The 18,884-nt window shown below is 40.6% G+C and overlaps 1 protein-coding gene across 2 annotated transcripts in view; it reads left to right on the top strand.

The window, feature by feature from the left end:
• The window catches only part of CLVS1 (clavesin 1), a 199,282-nt gene that overhangs the window by 70,862 nt on the left and 109,536 nt on the right, over window positions 1–18,884 (top strand). For both annotated transcript variants that reach the window (XM_037803591.1, XM_037803592.1), the window contains exon 3: window positions 6,129–6,303. In XM_037803591.1, coding sequence (XP_037659519.1) covers window positions 6,129–6,303 — 175 coding nt within the window. The remainder of the gene's footprint in view (window positions 1–6,128; window positions 6,304–18,884) is intronic.

The following is an 18,884-nucleotide window of genomic DNA, read 5'->3' on the forward strand; positions in this document are numbered from 1 at the left end:
TATGGTGTCTATACCCCAAAAATGGAGAGGCCTGCCAGCACTGGTCTAGAGAAACAGAATCTCTTGTCTTCATGCTACACTTGAGTCAGAGAATACTCTCTCCATCATATTCATCCCTATTTTCTCTAACATAATTCAAAGTGAGGGCCCCATTCCTAGATACAACTTTTTAGAACCTGACCCCTTGTGTTCTGTCCTCAATAAGCAGATATTTGGGTTGGGGGAGGTGGGTTTGGGGCTGAGGATGACTTCCCATTCTTTTTCTGTATATTTTTGTCATACTTGGTGGAAGTAGACAAATATATGAAATGGCCAGCACTGTTAGAAAGTATTCACCATTTTAGTTGAGATTCTGAGACCTGAACTGAACCCCAAACTCAGAAAGCCGATGGAATGCTGTAGCTTACTACTTATCTAAAACTCTATCACAGGAACCTGGCCTTGCATCTCATAAGATATTTGACGGGGATTCAAAGCATATTCCTTTTATCTGATGCCGAGGCTTTGAGAGTCTAGACATTCTCGTATTACAACTATTAATAAATCAATAAGTAACTCATTATTCTGGTATTATAAGGAATTAAAATCACACAAACAAAAATCCAAAAGTTTTCTGTATAGGGCAGGATAGTATTAAGATAAAAGAGATGAGCATTTGTTTGCAAGGTTTTCTTTTCTTTCTTTCTTTTTTCTTTTCTTTCTCCTTCCCGCCTTCCCTGTTTCCATCTGTCCCTTTCTCCCTCCCTTCCTTCCTTCCTTTCTCCTTTTACGAGTGTGCCCCTTATCAAATCATGTGTGTCAGAGTTAAATGCAGGCTTCTGTTCCTTGGGTGACCATCCCTGCTGAGAAATTGTCAGAAATTTCTCAAATGCCTAATTTGACTTCCCAGCTAAGTTTCAGGAGAGTAAATTTAAGATTAACTTCTTGCTATTATTAATTCTACTACAGCCAAGCCAAACAGTTTTGTTAGCATCCCCTTTGCACCTAATATTTTCAGAACACAAAAACAATATTTTTGCATCTTCCCTGATGGTCCCATTGAGAAATAGGATTTATTTGCCTAGGAGGACAAAGATGCATAGAAACTGTCCAGCTAAAACCTGACATGCATAGGAATTGCTAGAACCCATATAAAAATGCATCACCTGAATTCTCAATCTCAGACTGTTTTCTGAAGACCCTCAGAACTAGAGGAGGAGAAAGTAGGTTCATCTGGACACACAAAGTTGAATTTTGCACACTTCTCATTGTCACCACCTGGAGTGCAAGGTCAAGAGAGTTCAAGTTAGAGTTGACCAAACACCTTCAATTACTAATCTTAATAGACTTCTGGCTGTAGCAGAAAAACTAGCACAGGAATATGCATTGTGGTTTCTGAAATGACTAAGAGCTTGCCCACTGCTGCTTCTAAAGAAATAGAGTTGCTTGCAACCAACACTATCATAGCTTTACAAGGCTATCTAGACAATATAATCTGTCTTTTCTTCTATGATCCTAGCCCTGGGAACTATATTCCAACCTCTGCACTACAAATTCAAAACACAAAAGGGTCACTTCTTAAAACTTAAATATTATCTTCTCATTAGTGAGGGCCCACATTTTACATCCCATTTGTAGTATGCTGTTGACTTAGACTTTTAAAGCATCAGGTAGCAGTGGTAGGTTCTCAACCCATAATGACAACACTGGAACCTCAAATGAGTTGCTATTGATAATCTCTAATTGTTCACAGTATAATCCTGAACCCCCTGTAGATAAACTATCATTAAGTCCTAATTAATATAAAATTATCCTTTTTCTGGAAAATTTTAAGTTTTCTATTTTCTGTTAATGCAGCTCTTTATATTTCTTTGACAATTTGAAGTTCACATACAGTTTCCACATACATTATCATATTTGAGAATATAATCAATCTAAAACTGATATCATCCATAACTGACTATATAAACACAATGAAAAGTATAGAAAAAGATCAAAGAAATGTAAATGTCCATTTGTTATCTGGTAGTTCATTCTGATACAAGTGCTAAAATATTCCAATAGATTTGTGATTATAGGTGATAAAAAAAGTTGTTTTCTCTGAGTTATCAGAATTAAACACTGTATGAGACTAAATAAGTTGACAAAATGAAAAAAATGCTGGAAATGTCTCCTCCCGTTCTCATTTCCACACTTTGCATGAAGTAGCTGAACTGTTTATGGTGATCATTTTGGTTTGCTTAGAAACCTTGATAGAAGATTCATGGAGAATCACCATGGAAAATTACAAACTCGAGTAGGTATTTTTTTTAAATAAATTTTTTGTTTATAACCATTTTAGGTATGTGGGTTTAATGTGAGACCACCTTGTACCCAGTTTCTCCTATTGGTAACATTAGTTACAATTAATGAACCAACATTGATTCATTATTGTTAAATGAAGTCCTTACCTTCTTCAGATTTCCTTTGTTTTCACCTAATGCTCCTTTTCCATTCCGTGATTCCTCCCAGGATACCATATTATATTTAGTCATGTTTCCCTGGCCTCCTCTTGACTGTGACAGTTTCTCAGACTTTGTTTTTTGATGACCTTGACCATTTCGAGGAGTGCTACTCAGATATTTTGTAGAATGTCCCTCAATTGGGATTTTTCTGATGTTTTTCTCATGATTAATCTGGGGTTATGGGATTTCCAAGGAAGACCGCAGAGGTAAAGTACCATTTTCATCACATCATATCAAGGGGAAATACTGTCAACATGATTTATCACTGTTGCTGTTGACCTTGATCACCTAGCAGAGGCAGGGCTTGTCGGGTTTCTCCCCCGTAACACTGCTCATTTCCTCCTCTTTCCAAACTGTACTCTCTGGAAGAAAGTCACTATGTTCTGCTCACAACTAAGGAATGAGGGCTCATGCTCTATCTCCTTGAGGGCAGAGTATCTGCAGATGTTATTTAATTTAATAAGGTATTTTAAATTTTTAAAAGATAGGAGGATTTCAAGGTCTAAAATGCTATAAATAGGAAAGAGGAAAAAGATGAGGAAATCCAAATGAAGAAGCCAGGAGGTAACCCAGAGAAGGTTGCAGCTGAGGTAATACATGGGATCACACTCCCCAGTGAGAGTCAAGTGTTATGACTCCAGACACATTCCAGTTGACTTTTTCCTGCTGGCCCAGTTCCTCTGGAAAAGTGAGAGCATTCCAACATTTGGAACCCATAATGAAGTCCAGAATCCTTTTACTTTTCTTCTGGGATCATCCCATGAATACAACATTCTGTTCACTGCTGATGTTTATCCTCTAATAAGGTTCTGATCTCCAAAATACATAAAATTGTTTTTCCAGGTTTCCCATAGAAGTCTTTCTTCTATGTCTAAGTCTTTCTTGGAAGTTGATATATGATGAAGAGAGGTGCAGTCTCTCTCTCATTTGTACAGAGGATAGAATGAAGTAGAGATTAAGTGATATTCTAAAGATCTTCATAACTGAGAATTTCAACTAAAAGCACTGTCTCAAAACTCCCTAAAGATCTACTTACTGTCAATACAATGGCCACGTCTACTTCCTTATTCTCCTTGATCTTTCTGTCACATTTGACTTTGGTGACTACCCCCTGGTATTGGATAGCTATTGCTGTGTAACAAAACACCCCAAAACTCAGTGACTTAAGACAATATTGCTTCTTATTGATCATCCATCTGCAGAGAGCTGGAGTTTTCTAGGGTGAGTTCATCTGGGTGGCTCTGCTTCTCAGGAAGATCTGCAGGTGGCTGGGGATTCTCTCATTCTTCTCATGGGTCCAGCATGCTAGCTGGGGCATGGCTTTCCCATGGCAATGGCAGAAGGGCAAGAGAACAGGTGGTAACATCTGAGATCTTTTAAGGCCTAGTCTTTGAATTGGCCTACTGTCATTTCTGTCATTGGTCAAAGCAAGTCACATGATCAGGACCAAAGTCAAGGGACAGCAAATACACTCTATCCTCAATGAGGCCATGGCCAGTGTGCAGATGCTGGGATAGGTGAAGATGTGGAGCCAGTGATGCAATCAATTAAACCCATAATTCTTGAAACACTCTCTTCTTCTGGATTCCTTCCTTCCTTCCTTCCTTCCTTCCTTCCTTCCTTCCTTCCTTCACGATACCATCCCGATCCTCTAATCTTTTATTTCTTTAATTATTCTCCTCCAACCTCAGTACTATATGTAGGCTTTGCCTAAGTCTCGGTCTTTTGGCCCTGACTTTCTCCATGATATCTTCTTCCTCAGAAAGCTCGTGTAGGGTCATGCTCCCTGATGCCCTAATGATCATTTTCAATGACCAATTGGCATTGCCATAGTTTCACTTAGATGATAATCTTTAGTCCAACTGTACTGAAATCTATGTTTCTTCCCAATATAAAACTTTATGTCTGAAAAAGACTTGGGTCTTTAGATAAATTGTGTTAGTGTGAACGCAAAAACAGAACAAATGGGAGTATAGCATCTCTATTAATGGAAAGAGAATATGTCAGGAAGAAAGCAGTAATGATGAGAAGAGATTCATAAAGCATTTCCTATGAGAAATGGTTAAAGCTGCTAATACATTTTTTTTAAAATCTAGAAATTACATAGGCATCACGAAAGCCATCTTTAGATAATTGAAAGTCTGCAGTGTGAGAAGACCTGCTATTTTTACCTTTGTAGCAGAACTGCACCGATTGAGAAGGCAAATTTTAGTTTGCTATAAGGAAGAAATATTTAGTGAGAAGAATTGTACAGAAACAGAAATGCTGTATATCTTTATTTTTCACACGTGACACTCCTCTCTCCTGAAATGTCTTACGCTCTCTTTCCCCAATTCTCCATCAAAATTTTATCCATCTTCCAAGACTTATCTCAAGCTGTCTTCCCTCCATGAATTCTTCCCTGACTACTCAGATTTTACTGATTCCTTTCAACTCATGTTGCTATTCTCCCACCCCACTGCAACTAAATTGAGAGCTCTTTGAAAACAGAAAATATGGCTTACTGATTTATAACTGTGAGTAAGAAATGTAAGGCTAGGGTTATAATAACCATTCAATAAATTCTTACTGGTTAACTGTTCAATCACAGATTTCCTAATTTCTAATCTGGAGTCATTAGGTTTGGTTAGGATTCGAACCAGGTTGGAATGCTCAAGAATCTTATCATTTTGTTTCATAGGAATATTGGCTTCTGATTTTCATGATAGCCTTAAGGGAATAGAAGATTTTGTCATCAATTACCATCCAAGCTTATATTTTCCAATTCAGCCATGGGAGACACTGAATTTAGAGATCCTCCAAGAACTCAGATTTACAGCTTAGATAATTTGCAGGGTGCACAACATTTAAAACAGAGCAAATACACCAACATTTCTTCATGTCCAAAAACTATATGAATCAAAAATCAACTGGTGACTGAGAATCCATGATACAGAGGAATACATACATATGACACTGGAGAACTGTCACTCTGGTTTGCATTCATATCTGCCTGTTGTCATAGTTACTGATGTACTCAAAGCAATTTCTGTACTGAACTGCACTCTGTAGACCTTCAATGAAAATAAGCTATCCCCCTTGCTTTATTTTCCTCTATTCATGAATTAAAGCAAAAAAAAAAAAAAAAAGAGCATTATCTTCTCATGGATGTTAGTACACTTTTAGCAAGATGTTAAACACACAAAAGGAATAAGTGGGGTTTAATCAAAATAAGTGTCTCTAATTGAAGTTGTACCTCATTTGTTTGGTAATGAGTTGCTGGGAACACAACAACAACTGCAACCTATTCCTTGCCCCAAAGGATATTGCAAGCTTACGAGGGAGAGAGATGAGAAAGGAATGTGTTTCAACAAGTTGACATCAGTGCCGTGCTGCTGGCAGCCTGTAGAGAGCCACGGGAATGCAGAAGAGGGACACCTTATTAAGTTGGGGGTGGTGGGTGAGACCTAAGGGTGGCTTCCATCCTGTGAGTCTTGATGGGTTGTTACTGTGAAATCAATCAATGCATTTTCAGTAGCTCTGGGTGCAGGACACAATGTGGCTCATGGAGCAGAGGAGGTAGGAGAGAAGCAGTGTCAAGTGTCATGTGCTCTCAGTGACCTGCCACCATTCACAAACAGCCTCTCCTTTCTGCTCTGGCCATAGGAACTCCTTCACCGACATCCTGCGCGCCATCCTGTTGTCATTGGAAGTCCTTATTGAAGATCCAGAGCTTCAGATAAATGGTTTCATTTTAATTATAGACTGGAGCAATTTTTCCTTCAAACAAGCCTCCAAACTGACACCTTCCATCCTCAAACTGGCCATCGAAGGGTTACAGGTAAGTTCAACAAATGTCCCACGTAAGGCTATGGGTGACAACGTACATTTTTCTTATTATTATTGCAACCAAGGTAAAGAAAAATGTGGACAAAATTCATCTGTGAATACTTCATATTCTTACCTCAACCTGAGTTTAGATGTTTGGTGCTGTTTTTTTAATTATCTTTCATTTTCATTAATAACTCCAAATTACCGTTAACACAGGCACAAATTACCTACTGTGCAATTACGAATGAAACTGGGAGATATTTAGGCTAATACTTCTGAGAGTTCACCAAAATTAAAACTAGAAAACATCTGCTTTATGAGCATATCCTATATGGAGGTGGTGTGGGAGCTTTCCAGGTTTTCCAGAAACATCTTTGTGACCCAGAAATATACCCCATGGCTCGTCACTTCCCAAAGCGCAACATGCCTCAGTGTTTGTGCCGCAGTGGATCACTTCGGTGCAAACAAAAGAAACAGATGAAATGCTACCTCCTGTTTCTATGACCTGTTGTCAGAAACTCTGGGGAAGGGATATCTGTGCTGTGCAGAGGTTTTGGTAGTCAACCTCTGGGGTCCCCTCTACTTTTTTTTTTTTTTTTTTTTTTTTAATCATCATTTTATTGAGATATATTCACATACCACGCAGTCATACAAAACAAATTGTACTTTCGATTGTTTACAGTACCATTACATAGTTGTACATTCATCACCTAAATCAATCCCTGACACCTTCATTAGCACACACACAAAAATAACAAGAATAATAATTAGAGTGAAAAAGAGCAATTGAAGTAAAAAAGAACACTGGGTACCTTTGTCTGTTTGTTTCCTTCCCCTACTTTTCTACACATCCATCCATAAACTAGACAAAGGGGAGTGTGGTCCTTATGGCTTTCCCAATCCCATTGTCACCCCTCATAAGCTACATTTTTATACAATTGTCTTCGAGATTCATGGGTTCTGGGTTGTAGTTTCATAGTTTCAGGTATCCACCACCAGCTACCCCAATTCTTTAGAACCTAAAAAAGGTTGTCTAAAGTGTGCGTAAGAGTGCCCACCAGAGTGATCTCTCGGCTCGTTTTGGAATCTCTCTGCCACTGAAGCTTATTTCATTTCCTTTCACATCCCCCTTTTGGTCAAGAAGATGTTCTCCATCCCACGATGCCAGGTCTACATTCCTCCCCGGGAGTCATATTCCACGTTGCCAGGGAGATTCACTTCCCTGGGTGTCTGATCCCACGTAGGGGGGAGGGCAGTGATTTCACCTTTCAAGTTGGCTTAGCCAGAGAGAGAGGGCCACATCTGAGCAACAAAGAGGCATTCAGGAGGAGACTCTTAGGCACAAATACAGGGAGGCCTAGCCTCTCCTTTGCAACAACCGTCTTCCCAACGGTAAAACTTATGGTAGAGGGCTCAACCCATCAAACCACCAGTCCCCTATGTCTGTGGTCATGTTAGCAACCATGGAGGTGGGGTAGGCGAATACCCCTGCATTCTCCACAGGCTCCTCAAGGGGGCACTACATCTTTTTGTCCTTGTTTTTCTTTTTCTTTTTTTTAACTTTCCCTTCTTTTTTAAATCAACTGTATGAAAAAAAAAGTTAAAAAGAAAACAAACATACAATAAAAGAACATTTCAAAGAGACCATAACAAGGGAGTAAGAAAAAGACAACTAACCTAAGATAACTGCTTAACTTCCAACATGTTCCTACTTTACCCCAAGAAAGTTACATAATATAGCAACATTTCAGTGAACTTGTTCCTACTACATCCATCAGAAATTAACAGACCATAGTCATTTCTGGGCATCCCCAGAACGTTAAATAGCTTATCTGTTCTTCTTGGATTATTGTTCCCCCTTCCTTAATTGCTCTCTACTGCTAGTTCCCCTACATTCTACATTATAAACCATTTGTTTTACATTTTTCAAAGTTCACATTAGTGGTAGCATATAATATTTCTCTTTTTGTGCCTGGCTTATTTCGCTCAGCATTATGTCTTCAAGGTTCATCCATGTTGTCATATGTTTCACCAGATCGTTCCTTCTTACTGCCGCGTAGTATTCCATCGTGTGTATATACCACATTTTATTTATCCACTCATCTGTTGAAGGACATTTGGGTTGTTTCCATCTTTTGGCAATTGTGAATAATGCTGCTATGAACATTGGCGTGCAGATATCTGTTCGTGTCACTGCTTTCCGATCTTCCGGGTATATACCGAGAAGTGCAATCGCTGGATCGAATGGTAGCTCTATATCTAGTTTTCTAAGGAACCGCCAGACTGACTTCCAGAGTGGCTGAACCATTATACAGTCCCACCAACAATGAATAAGAGTTCCAATTTCTCCACATCCCCTCCAGCATTTGTAGTTTCCTGATGTTTAATGGCAGCCATTCTAACCGGTGTTAGATGGTATCTCATTGTGGTCTTAATTTGCATCTCTCTAATAGCTAGTGAAGCTGAACATTTTTTCATGTGTTTCTTGGCCATTTGTATTTCCTCTTCAGAGAACTGTCTTTTCATATCTTTTGCCCATTTTATAATTGGGCTGTCTGTACTATTGTCATTGAGTTGTAGGATTTCTTTGTATATGCAAGATATCAGTCTTTTGTCAGATACATGGTTTCCAAAAATTTTTTCCCATTGAGTTGGCTGCCTCTTTACCTTTTTGAGAAATTCCTTTGAGGTGCAGAAACTTCTAAGCTTGAGGAGTTCCCATTTATCTATTTTCTCTTTTGTTGCTTGTGCTTTGGGTGTAAAGTCTAGGAAGTGGCCTCCTAATACAAGGTCTTGAAGATGTTTTCCTACATTATCTTCTAGGAGTTTTATGGTACTTTCTTTTATATTGAGATCTTTGGTCCATTTTGAGTTAATTTTTGTGTAGGGGGTGAGGTAGGGGTCCTCTTTCATTCTTTTGGATATGGATATCCAACTCTCCCAGCCCCATTTTTTGAAAAGACCATTATGACCCAGTTTGGTGACTTTGGGGGCCTTATCAAAGATCAGTCGGCCATAGATCTGGGGGTCTATCTCCGAATTCTCAATTCGATTCCATTGAGCTATATGTCTATCTTTGTGCCAGTACCATGCTGTTTTGGCAACTGTGGCTTTATAATAAGCTTCAAAGTCAGGGAGTGTAAGTCCTCCCACTTCGTTTTTCTTTTTTAGAGTGTCTTTAGCAATTCGAGGCATCTTCCCTTTCCAAATAAATTTGATAACTAGCTTTTCCAAGTCTGCAAAGTAGGTTGTTGGAATTTTGATTGGGATTGCATTGAATCTGTAGATGAGTTTGGGTAGAATTGACATCTTAATGACATTTAGCCTTCCTATCCATGAACATGGAATATTTTTCCATCTTTTAAGGTCCCCTTCTATTTCTTTTAGTAGAGTTATGTAGTTTTCTTTGTATAGGTCTTTTACATCTTTGGTTAAGTTGATTCCTAGATACTTGATTTTTTTAGTTGCTATTGAAAATGGTATCTTTTTCTTGAGTGTCTCTTCAGTTTGTTCATTTCTAGCATATAGAAACATTACTGACTTATGTGCATTAATCTTGTATCCCGCTACTTTGCTAAATTTGTTTATTAGCTCTAGTAGGTGTATCGTTGATTTCTCAGGGTTTTCTAGATATAAGATCATATCATCTGCAAACAATGACAGTTTTACTTCTTCTTTTCCAATTTGGATGCCTTTTATTTCTTTGTCTTGCCGGATTGCCCTGGCTAGCACTTCCAGCACAATGTTGAATAACAGTGGTGACAGCGGGCATCCTTGTCTTGTTCCTGATCTTAGAGGGAAGGCTTTCAGTCTCTCACCATTGAGTACTATGCTGGCTGTGGGTTTTTCATATATGCTCTTTATCATGTTGAGGAAGTTTCCTTCAATTCCTACCTTTTGAAGTGTTTTTATCAAAAAGGGATGTTGGATTTTGTCAAATGCTTTTTCAGCATCTATTGAGATGATCAATTGATTTTTCCCTTTCGAGTTTTTAATGTGTTGTAATACATTGATTGTTTTTCTTATGTTGAACCATCCTTGCATGCCTGGAATGAACCCCACTTGGTCATGGTGTATGATTTTTTTAATGTGTCTTTGGATTCGATTTGCAAGTATTTTGTTGAGGATTTTTGCATCTATATTCATTAGGGAGATTGGCCGGTAGTTTTCCTTTTTTGTAGCATCTTTGCCTGGTATTGGTATTAGATTGATGTTAGCTTCATAAAATGAGTTAGGTAGTGTTCCATTTTTTTCAATGTTTTGAAAGAGTTTGAGTAAGATTGGTGTCAGTTCTTTCTGGAAAGTTTGGTAGAATTCCCCTGTGAAGCCATCTGGCCCTGGGCATTTATTTGTGGGAAGATTTTTGATGACTGATTGGATCTCTTTGCTTGTGATGGGTTGGTTGAGGTCTTCTATTTCTTCTCTGGTCAGTCTAGGTTGTTCATATGTTTCCAGGAAATTGTCCATTTCTTCTACATTATCCAGTTTGTTGCCATACAGTTGTTCATAATATCCTCTTATAATTTTTTTAATTTCTTCAGGATCTGCAGTTATGTCACCTTTTTCATTCATTATTTTGTTTATATGGGTCTTCTCTCTTTTTGATTTTGTCAGTCTAGCTAGGGGCTTGTCAATCTTGTTGATCTTCTCAAAGAACCAACTTTTGGTGATATTTATCCTCTCTATTGTTTTTTTGTTCTCTATGTCATTTATTTCTGCTTTAATCCTTGTTATTTCTTTTCTTCTACTTGGTTTAGGATTGGTTTGCTGTTCATTTTCTAGCTTCTTCAGTTGATCCATTAGTTCTTTGATTTTGGCTCTTTCTTCCTTTTAATATATGCGTTTAGTGCTATAAATTTCCCCCTTAGCACTGCTTTTGCTGCATCCCATAGGTTTTGGTATGTTGTGTTCTCATTTTCATTCGTCTCTATATATTTAGCAATTTCTCTTGCTATTTCTTGTTTAACCCACTGATTGTTTAGGAGTGTGTTGTTTAACCTCCAGGTATTTGTGAATTTTCTAAGTCTCTGATGGTTATTGACTTCTAATTGTATTCCATTGTGGTCAGAGAATGTGCTTTGAATAATTTCAATCTTTTTAAATTTATTGAGGCTTGTTTTATGTCCCAGCATGTGATCTATTCTGGAGAAAGTTCCGTGAGCACTAGAAAAGTATGTGTATCCTGGTGATTTGGGATGTAATGTCCTGTATATGTCTGTTAAATCTAATTCATTTATCAGATTGTTTAGGTTTTCAATTTCCTTACTGGTCTTCTGTCTGGTTGATCTATCTATAGGAGAGAGTGATGTGTTGAAGTCTCCCACAATTATTGTGGAAACATCAATTGCTTCCTTTAGTTTTGCCAATGTTTCTCTCATGTATTTTGTGGCACCTTGATTGGGTGCATAGACATTTACGATTGTTATTTCTTCTTGCTGAATTGCCCCTTTTATTAGTATGTAGTGGCCTTCTTTGTCTCTCAAAACATCCCTGCATTTGAAGTCTATTTTATCTGAGATTAATATTGCTACACCTGCTTTCTTTTGGCTGTAGCTTGCATGAAATATTTTTTTCCATCCTTTCACTTTCAGTTTCTTTGTGTCCCTGTGTCTAAGATGAGTCTCTTGTATGCAACATATTGATGGTTCATTTTTTTTTATCCATTCTGCGAATCTATATCTTTTAATTGGGGAGTTTAATCCATTTACATTCAACGTTAGAACCGTGAAGGCATTTCTTGAATCGGCCATCTTATCCTTTGGTTTATGTTTGCCATATTTTTCCCTCTCTCTATTAATATCCTTTATTGTACCCATACCGAATCTCTTTAGTACTGAACCTTTCTCCAAGTCTCTCTGTCCTGTCTTTGTTTCTCTGTCTGTAGGGCTCCCTTTAGTATCTCCAGTAGGGCAGGTCTCTTGTTAGCAAATTCTCTCAGCATTTCTTTGTCTGTGAAAAATTTAAGCTCTCCCTCAAATTTGAAGGAGAGCTTTGCTGGATAAAGTATTCTTGGCTGGAAATTCCTCTCACTCAGAATTTTAAATATATCGTGCCACTGCCTTCTCGCCTCCATGGTGGCTGCTGAGTAGTCACTACTTAGTCTTATGCTGTTTCCTTTGTATGTGGTGAATTGCTTTTCTCTTGCTGTTTTCAGAACTTGCTCCTTCTCTTCTATGTTTGACAGTGTGATCAGTATATGTCTCGGAGTGGGTTTTTTTTGGATTTATTCTATTTGGAGTTCGCTGAGCATTTATGATTTGTGTATTTATGTTGTTTAGAAGATTTGGGAAGTTTTCCCCAACAATTTCTTTGAATACTCTTTCTAGACCTTTACCCTTTTCTTCCCCTTCTGGGACACCAATGAGTCTTATATTCGGACGTTTCATATTATCTATCATATCCCTGAGGTCCATTTCGAGTTTTTCACTTTTTTCCCCATTCTTTCTTTTATGCTTTCATTTTCCATTCTGTCATCTTCCAGGTCACTGATTCGTTGTTCAACTTCCTCTAGTCTTGTACTATGAGTGTCCAGAATCTTTTTAATTTGGTCAACAGTTTCTTTAATTTCCATAAGATCATCCATTTTTTTATTTAGTCTTGCAATGTCTTCTTTATGCTCTTCTAGGGTCTTCTTGATTTCCTTTATATCCCGTACTATGGTCTCATTGTTCATCTTTAGTTCTTTGAGTAGCTGCTCTAGGTGCTGTGTCTCTTCTGGTATTTTGATTTGGGTGCTTGGGCTTGGGTTATCCATATCCTCTGGTTTTTTCATATGCTTTATAATTTTCTGTTGTTTTTGGCCTCGTGGCATTTGCTGAACTTGATAGGGTTCTTTTAGGGTTTGTAGACCTATTGAAGTCCTTATCTCTAATTTATCAGATCTACAGCTTCGTGGAGTACACTTTCTCTAACTAACCAGCAGGTGGCGTCCACGAGCCACCTGCTCTCCAGAAGCCAGTTCTCCCCTGCTTAGCCTTTTTGGTGAGTGGGGGAGTGAGTCTTGTGGGGTCCAATTGGTGTACCAAGCTTGCGTGTGTAGTTGGTGTTGCCTGCCCTGTATGTGGGGCGTGTTTCTGGGCAGTCGGGGAGGGGGGGGTGGCCCTAACAATCAAATCTCCCTGGTGATCCTAGAGTTTTAAAGCTGCTGCAATAGTCTAATCCTTCAGTTCAGTCGTGCCACAGTTTGTCTCTGCCACTGACCCACAAGTCTTTGGTATTGGCGTATGGCTCCTGAGACTTGCAAGTGGGCCCCTCTTCCAGGCTGTGCACCCCGGGTCCTCTGTTGAGGGATGACTGTGCTATGTCACAGGTGAGTGCCGTCCCCCCAGGGCAGTTCTGGGCTGCTGGGCTGTGTAGGGAGGCTCCCAGTCTGCTCAAATGATGGCTGAATGGGACTTTGTTAATTCACACTGCTCCACCTTCCCAGCTCTGGGACATTCAGCTGAGGTTGCAGAGAAGGCTAATGTCCACGCCCAGTTTTGTGGTGTGTGCCTGTTATTTGAAGCACTTCCGTCACACTGGGTTGTCTGGGGCAGCTCTGGGCTATGGGGCTGGCGATGGGCAGGAGTGTTTCCTGTCCACCAGGATGGTGGCTGTGAGCGGACACCCCCCTTTTGTTGGGAAGTTGTGTTGTTTAGTGAATTTTCTCAGCCACTGGATTATTGCCTTTTGTCTCAGAGCTCTCTTAGTTCTGCTCTTGACTTGACGTGCCCAAATTGCAATTCTTTGAAGCTTTCTGTATTGGGCTTCTTAGAGTAATTGTTTTAGAAAAAGAAAAAAGGATTTAAAAAAAAAAAGGGCCCTCCTCAGAGATCTAATGGGTTATTGAAATGCTAATAGACAAAGCAACCAGGGCCATTAAGGAAAGGTCCACAGGGCAGAGAGATCAGCTTTGCTTCGGGATTTGCATATGCGCCTCAAGGCCTGAGCTCCGCCCTTCCCCTTTCTGTGTTCACCAGAACTCCAAAAATCCTCTGCTTTTATTTTGGAGTTTTTCGTGTTGTTTTTTTTTCTATGCCTGTCTCCTCTCTGCTGGGCTGGCTGCTCTCAGAGTCTCTGGTGTCTGGTCTCAGTCTATCTATGGTTGGAGTTTGAATCAGTAGAATGAGTTTCCGATAAGAGCAGCCACTGCAGTTCTCCCTTCTCCTTCCCGGAGCTGACAGCCCCTCCTCCCCCGGGACTGAGCCTGGCAGGGAGGGGCGCGGGTCCCCTGGCCGCAAAAACTTACAGATTTCACTGATCTCAGCAGTTCCACGTTTTCATGAGTGTTGTATGAAGTATGCCCAAAGACAGATTGCTCTGTGGTGTCCAGTCCACGCAGTTCCTGGCTTTTTACCTACTTTCCTGGAGGAGTAACTAAAACTTACAGCTCACCAGTCTGCCATCTTGCCCCGCCTCTCTAATCCCCTCTACTTTTAAGTTATCAGTGATTCTATGAAAAGTAAAGTGAGAGAGGAGGTGATGTTTAGCATCCTGGGGATACATTAGTATAGAACAAAAATAAAGGCATATTTCAGGGATATTCAGAATCAGCTTAGATACAACTCACATCCCTTTTAAATTTCCTAGGAGAATGGACTCAATGGCTAATTGTTCCCTCACCATAGATGGCAAGCATATGCAGCCACGTAAAAAACAAAATATGGTCATTGGACACTTCTCAGAGCAAGCAGCCATTACTAATGTTCTTCAAAGTGTCAGACCAGGAAAACCCATTGCAACCACACCTTGTAGTTGAGTGTGATAAGTAATTGGTGGATCTGTTTTTTAAACAGAGGTTTATTCATATTTGGTCTCCAGCAAATGTCCGGCACCGAGTGAGCCTCTGATAAACATGTTTTTTGAATGGATCTTAGTTCATGGAAATGGCTTTCCCACTTCCCAGGGGAGGTGGGGTAGAACAGGAATCTCAGAAAAGGAACAGTGAGGGTCTGCTCCAGGAGTGGAGATAGTCCTGGGTGCCTGCACCGTGCAATGCGTTGGGGGAAATTTTTAAAGTTGCTTCCGCACTTTTAGACTACATGGTGCATCCTGCCTTGACTTAAAAATCCCCATCACAGAAATGCATATTTCTTACCCTCAATCACTTTCTCTTAACTCTAACTCTCCTTTTCTCCAGCCTCCTCTTGTCTAAGCCCCCAAACATCTGATCTCTCCCTCCTTAAAGCTTTTTATCAAAGGGAGTTTTAAAAGAAGCTACAAGGTTTATTCCATGCCCTATACTTACACTGACCATATAGACAGGATCTTCTGTGATAGTGCAAGTGCCAGGTAATTTTGTTGTTTTCAAAACAGGCCATTCATCACATGCATAAGTGGATGTGATTTGAGTTCTACACCTTTGTAAGATTTTTCACCGATCAGGAAGGGAAATGTCCTTTATCTGACCCTGTGTTCCAATTTTCTTTCTGAAAAAAATGTGTTGATTACATAATGTGTCCCTTGCCAGCTTCACTAGTCTGATCTGGGTCTCACCGAGTTGACGCATGTGAGTGTGTTTTAAAAGGTAAAGCTACACGTAACTATAAACTATTGTTATGAGAAATACAGTAGACCTCTGGCGGGGTAAGTTGGGTCTCTTCTGGGCCTCCACACATCATGGTCCAGGATCTGGGAGGAATTTCACAAAATCATGTAGCTCGGGTTAAGGAAAAGTCTCTACAGGACGATAGAGAGCTGTTCGGGGACAGGGTCAGCGATGCACCCTCCATCATCTCACAGAAAGGTGGCCAGGGTCCTTTACTTTTTACAAGGCAAGGTCAGTACTCTCAATTGTAGGAAATTGTCAGGACATCCTGGAGTCAGGCTGTTGGACGGGGGTACAGCATTCTCTGGGAACTCTGTCCGCCTGGTCCCTGGAGGCTGAGAACCTCCCACCAGGAGGAGGAGGCTTCTGGTTCCAGGTGAGGATTAGCATGGGTGCTGCTCTTTCGTGCAAGGTGCAGATACCACCTTCTCGTGCCATGTAGCTCGCTGGCTTAGCACTTCTGATGACATGCTCAGGTCCCTGTGGACAGCACTGCTCATGCACTGGCCACTGGCAGCTTTTCCCTCCAGATTTTCTTCCCTTGGGGCTTTGGGAACATTCAGATGCTATGGTCACCCCTCTGTGGGCTCTCCCAGTGACTTTTCTTCATTGTAGGGATTTTCTCTATCCCCAGGGTAGACATTAAACCCTCTGACATTTCCAAAAAGCCATAACTGGCACTGAGCAGAATACATCCCCTTGTGGTCCCCACTGTTGTGAAAAGAGGGTTCCAGATGGATCTCCGTTGCTCCTGTATGAAGGTTCAAGGTAAATGCCATGGCACCACTGGCACGGGTGGAGCAATAGACTCTGATGGAGAAGGGGGCAGCTTGCACAAGGCCAGTGGTGGCAAGAGAGGAGAAGCTATGGCTCTTCCTTCCTCCCATCAACCCTCAGAGACATCTGAAGAAGCCGGTGTGTTCTGCTGGACATGATGGGGTGGCATGGGGCTGGGGAGAACAGATGGAGGTCCTTCATTCCAGTGAAGGAACTTGCTTTCTCTGCTGTCCTGCCTTTTGTAGGGTAAGTGGCCTCATCAGGGGTAAATAGTCAGAATTCTTTGTGCAATGCAATCTGGTCTGGGGTTTCAGCTGTTTATGGAGTTGTGTAGGTTGACCTGCTCCTCAGTCCCTGGAGAATTTGAGGCCCTGGGATATTATAGCCCTCTCCCAATAAGTGTGACCCCTCTGCAGGATGAAGGGGTTGGGGATGACCCCCAAGAATTCACTGTTCAGGCAATGGGAATTCTGAATCATTTTCAGTTTTTTAGTCAACCCTACATCTTGCATCACAAACATGTTCTGGAACTCTGGCTTTTAGCCCCATCACCTGGTGCTCAGGTCTAAATAAAGACAGGCATTCTACTTCCACGAACTCTTGTTGCAGTTTGGGTTTTCTGGGGAGTAGACATGGACAAGGTGGTAAATGTGCAGGAGACTCACTAGAGACTGCTCTTGGATTTAATCCCTGTGAAAAAGAAGCCATGGGGGACAGTTCAGCAGAGAGAGAAGCTAAACTGTGATTCTGTCTCAACAAAGGCTTGTACCAACTTACAAGGTGTTCTGAAGCTGGGATGAACCTACAGAACCAGTGGTGCCAATGGCAGGGCCTTCACATCCCCACACTGTTCCATCACTGATGCACTATGAAAGGGCTGTGGATGTGGACAAAGTGGCTCTCTTCAGTGGAGGCAATCCCCAGAGATGCTGCCAGCTGAGAACTGTCTTCCCAGCAGCTGGGAGGATGAATAAATCCTTTAGCCCTGAAGGAGGCCTGAACAGCATATCAGAGCACCCAACCACAATACGCAAAAGATGTTTGGAACATCCTCTAATGTATTAAGGAGCTTCCCTTATTCTGAACCTGACTGTGTAACTGTTTTTTTTCTTGGTTACGCATGGTCCCAATTAAGCAAAAAGTGGAGTCATAGCAGGTAACAAGGAGGTGATGGGCAGTGGGCTAGCAACTTGGAGACACAGTCTTGTATTTGGGTGTACTCATTGTACTTCTGTACTTGGAAAGGTAACAACAATCATCAAATAAATGACACTGTGCATAGAACTTGGGTTAAATCAGCTGAATTAATGAGTTATAATAATAATGTTAAGGAAGGCTGCTCTTCAAGGGATCAACATATTTTTACATCAGAAGTTATCCTGTATCAGCCAGGTACTAAATGCTAATAAATACACATTCCTCCTTTTAGAGCAAAGCTTTGAGGAAATGCCATTGTTAAAACAGTTGAAACACTACTGTTGAGAATGCCTGGAAGTCATTTCCCCTTGTTCTGCAGTTTGATCTCCTAAATGTGGTCAATAATGTCAAAAAGAGCTGTTGCATCTGTTCGTTACAACTTGTTTAAATTTTAATCACACGTAAAGCAATATTTATGCCACCATCTTAATACAATACAGCATTATTCTCATTTCTGCTGGGGAATTCTGGCAGAATGAGCAGCACACTGAAGTCCTGCTCTCCAGTTTTGTACTGTTTCCAGAATCAATTGTTGGAATTATTTCTTGTAAATCACTGCAGCCCAACCACTATAATCACCACAGTGTTTATCCATGTTCAGCCAGCCCAGATACTTCCAGAGCTTTCTGTGCAGAAGCATTTTACTTAGAAAGAGCTGTATTGTGTTATTTGCAAAATATTTGATTCCTTTAAGGATCCAAACATTTGTTATGGGTTTAGAGAATCCTACTTTTCACTTCCAGGAGAAGGTGAAGACAGCCCTTTTTTTTAATCTCTCATTTCGCTGCTCAAGTCTTTACCCTCTGGCCAATCTGGTCACTTTGTCAGCTCATTAACTCTTCATTCACGGTCTACTGCGTGCTCCCCCCGCCCTCTTTTCATAGACGACTTTCATTCTAACTCTTCCCAACTGCTCTGAGCTAGTCTACTGGAAAAGGAGGCCCGTGCTTTTCCAATCCTTAATTTGGAGCCAAGAGTGAACCTTCCATCTCCTTCACATCCCTTTCTGTCATAGCCCCTCAGGCCTGTCTTCACTCTCTGGCCTTCTTCCCACATTCTACTTTTTCACCCCTTTTTCCAAAATGTGTGAT

This window comes from Choloepus didactylus, chromosome 14 (assembly GCF_015220235.1).
Source record: "Choloepus didactylus isolate mChoDid1 chromosome 14, mChoDid1.pri, whole genome shotgun sequence".
Taxonomy (NCBI): domain Eukaryota; kingdom Metazoa; phylum Chordata; class Mammalia; order Pilosa; family Megalonychidae; genus Choloepus; species Choloepus didactylus.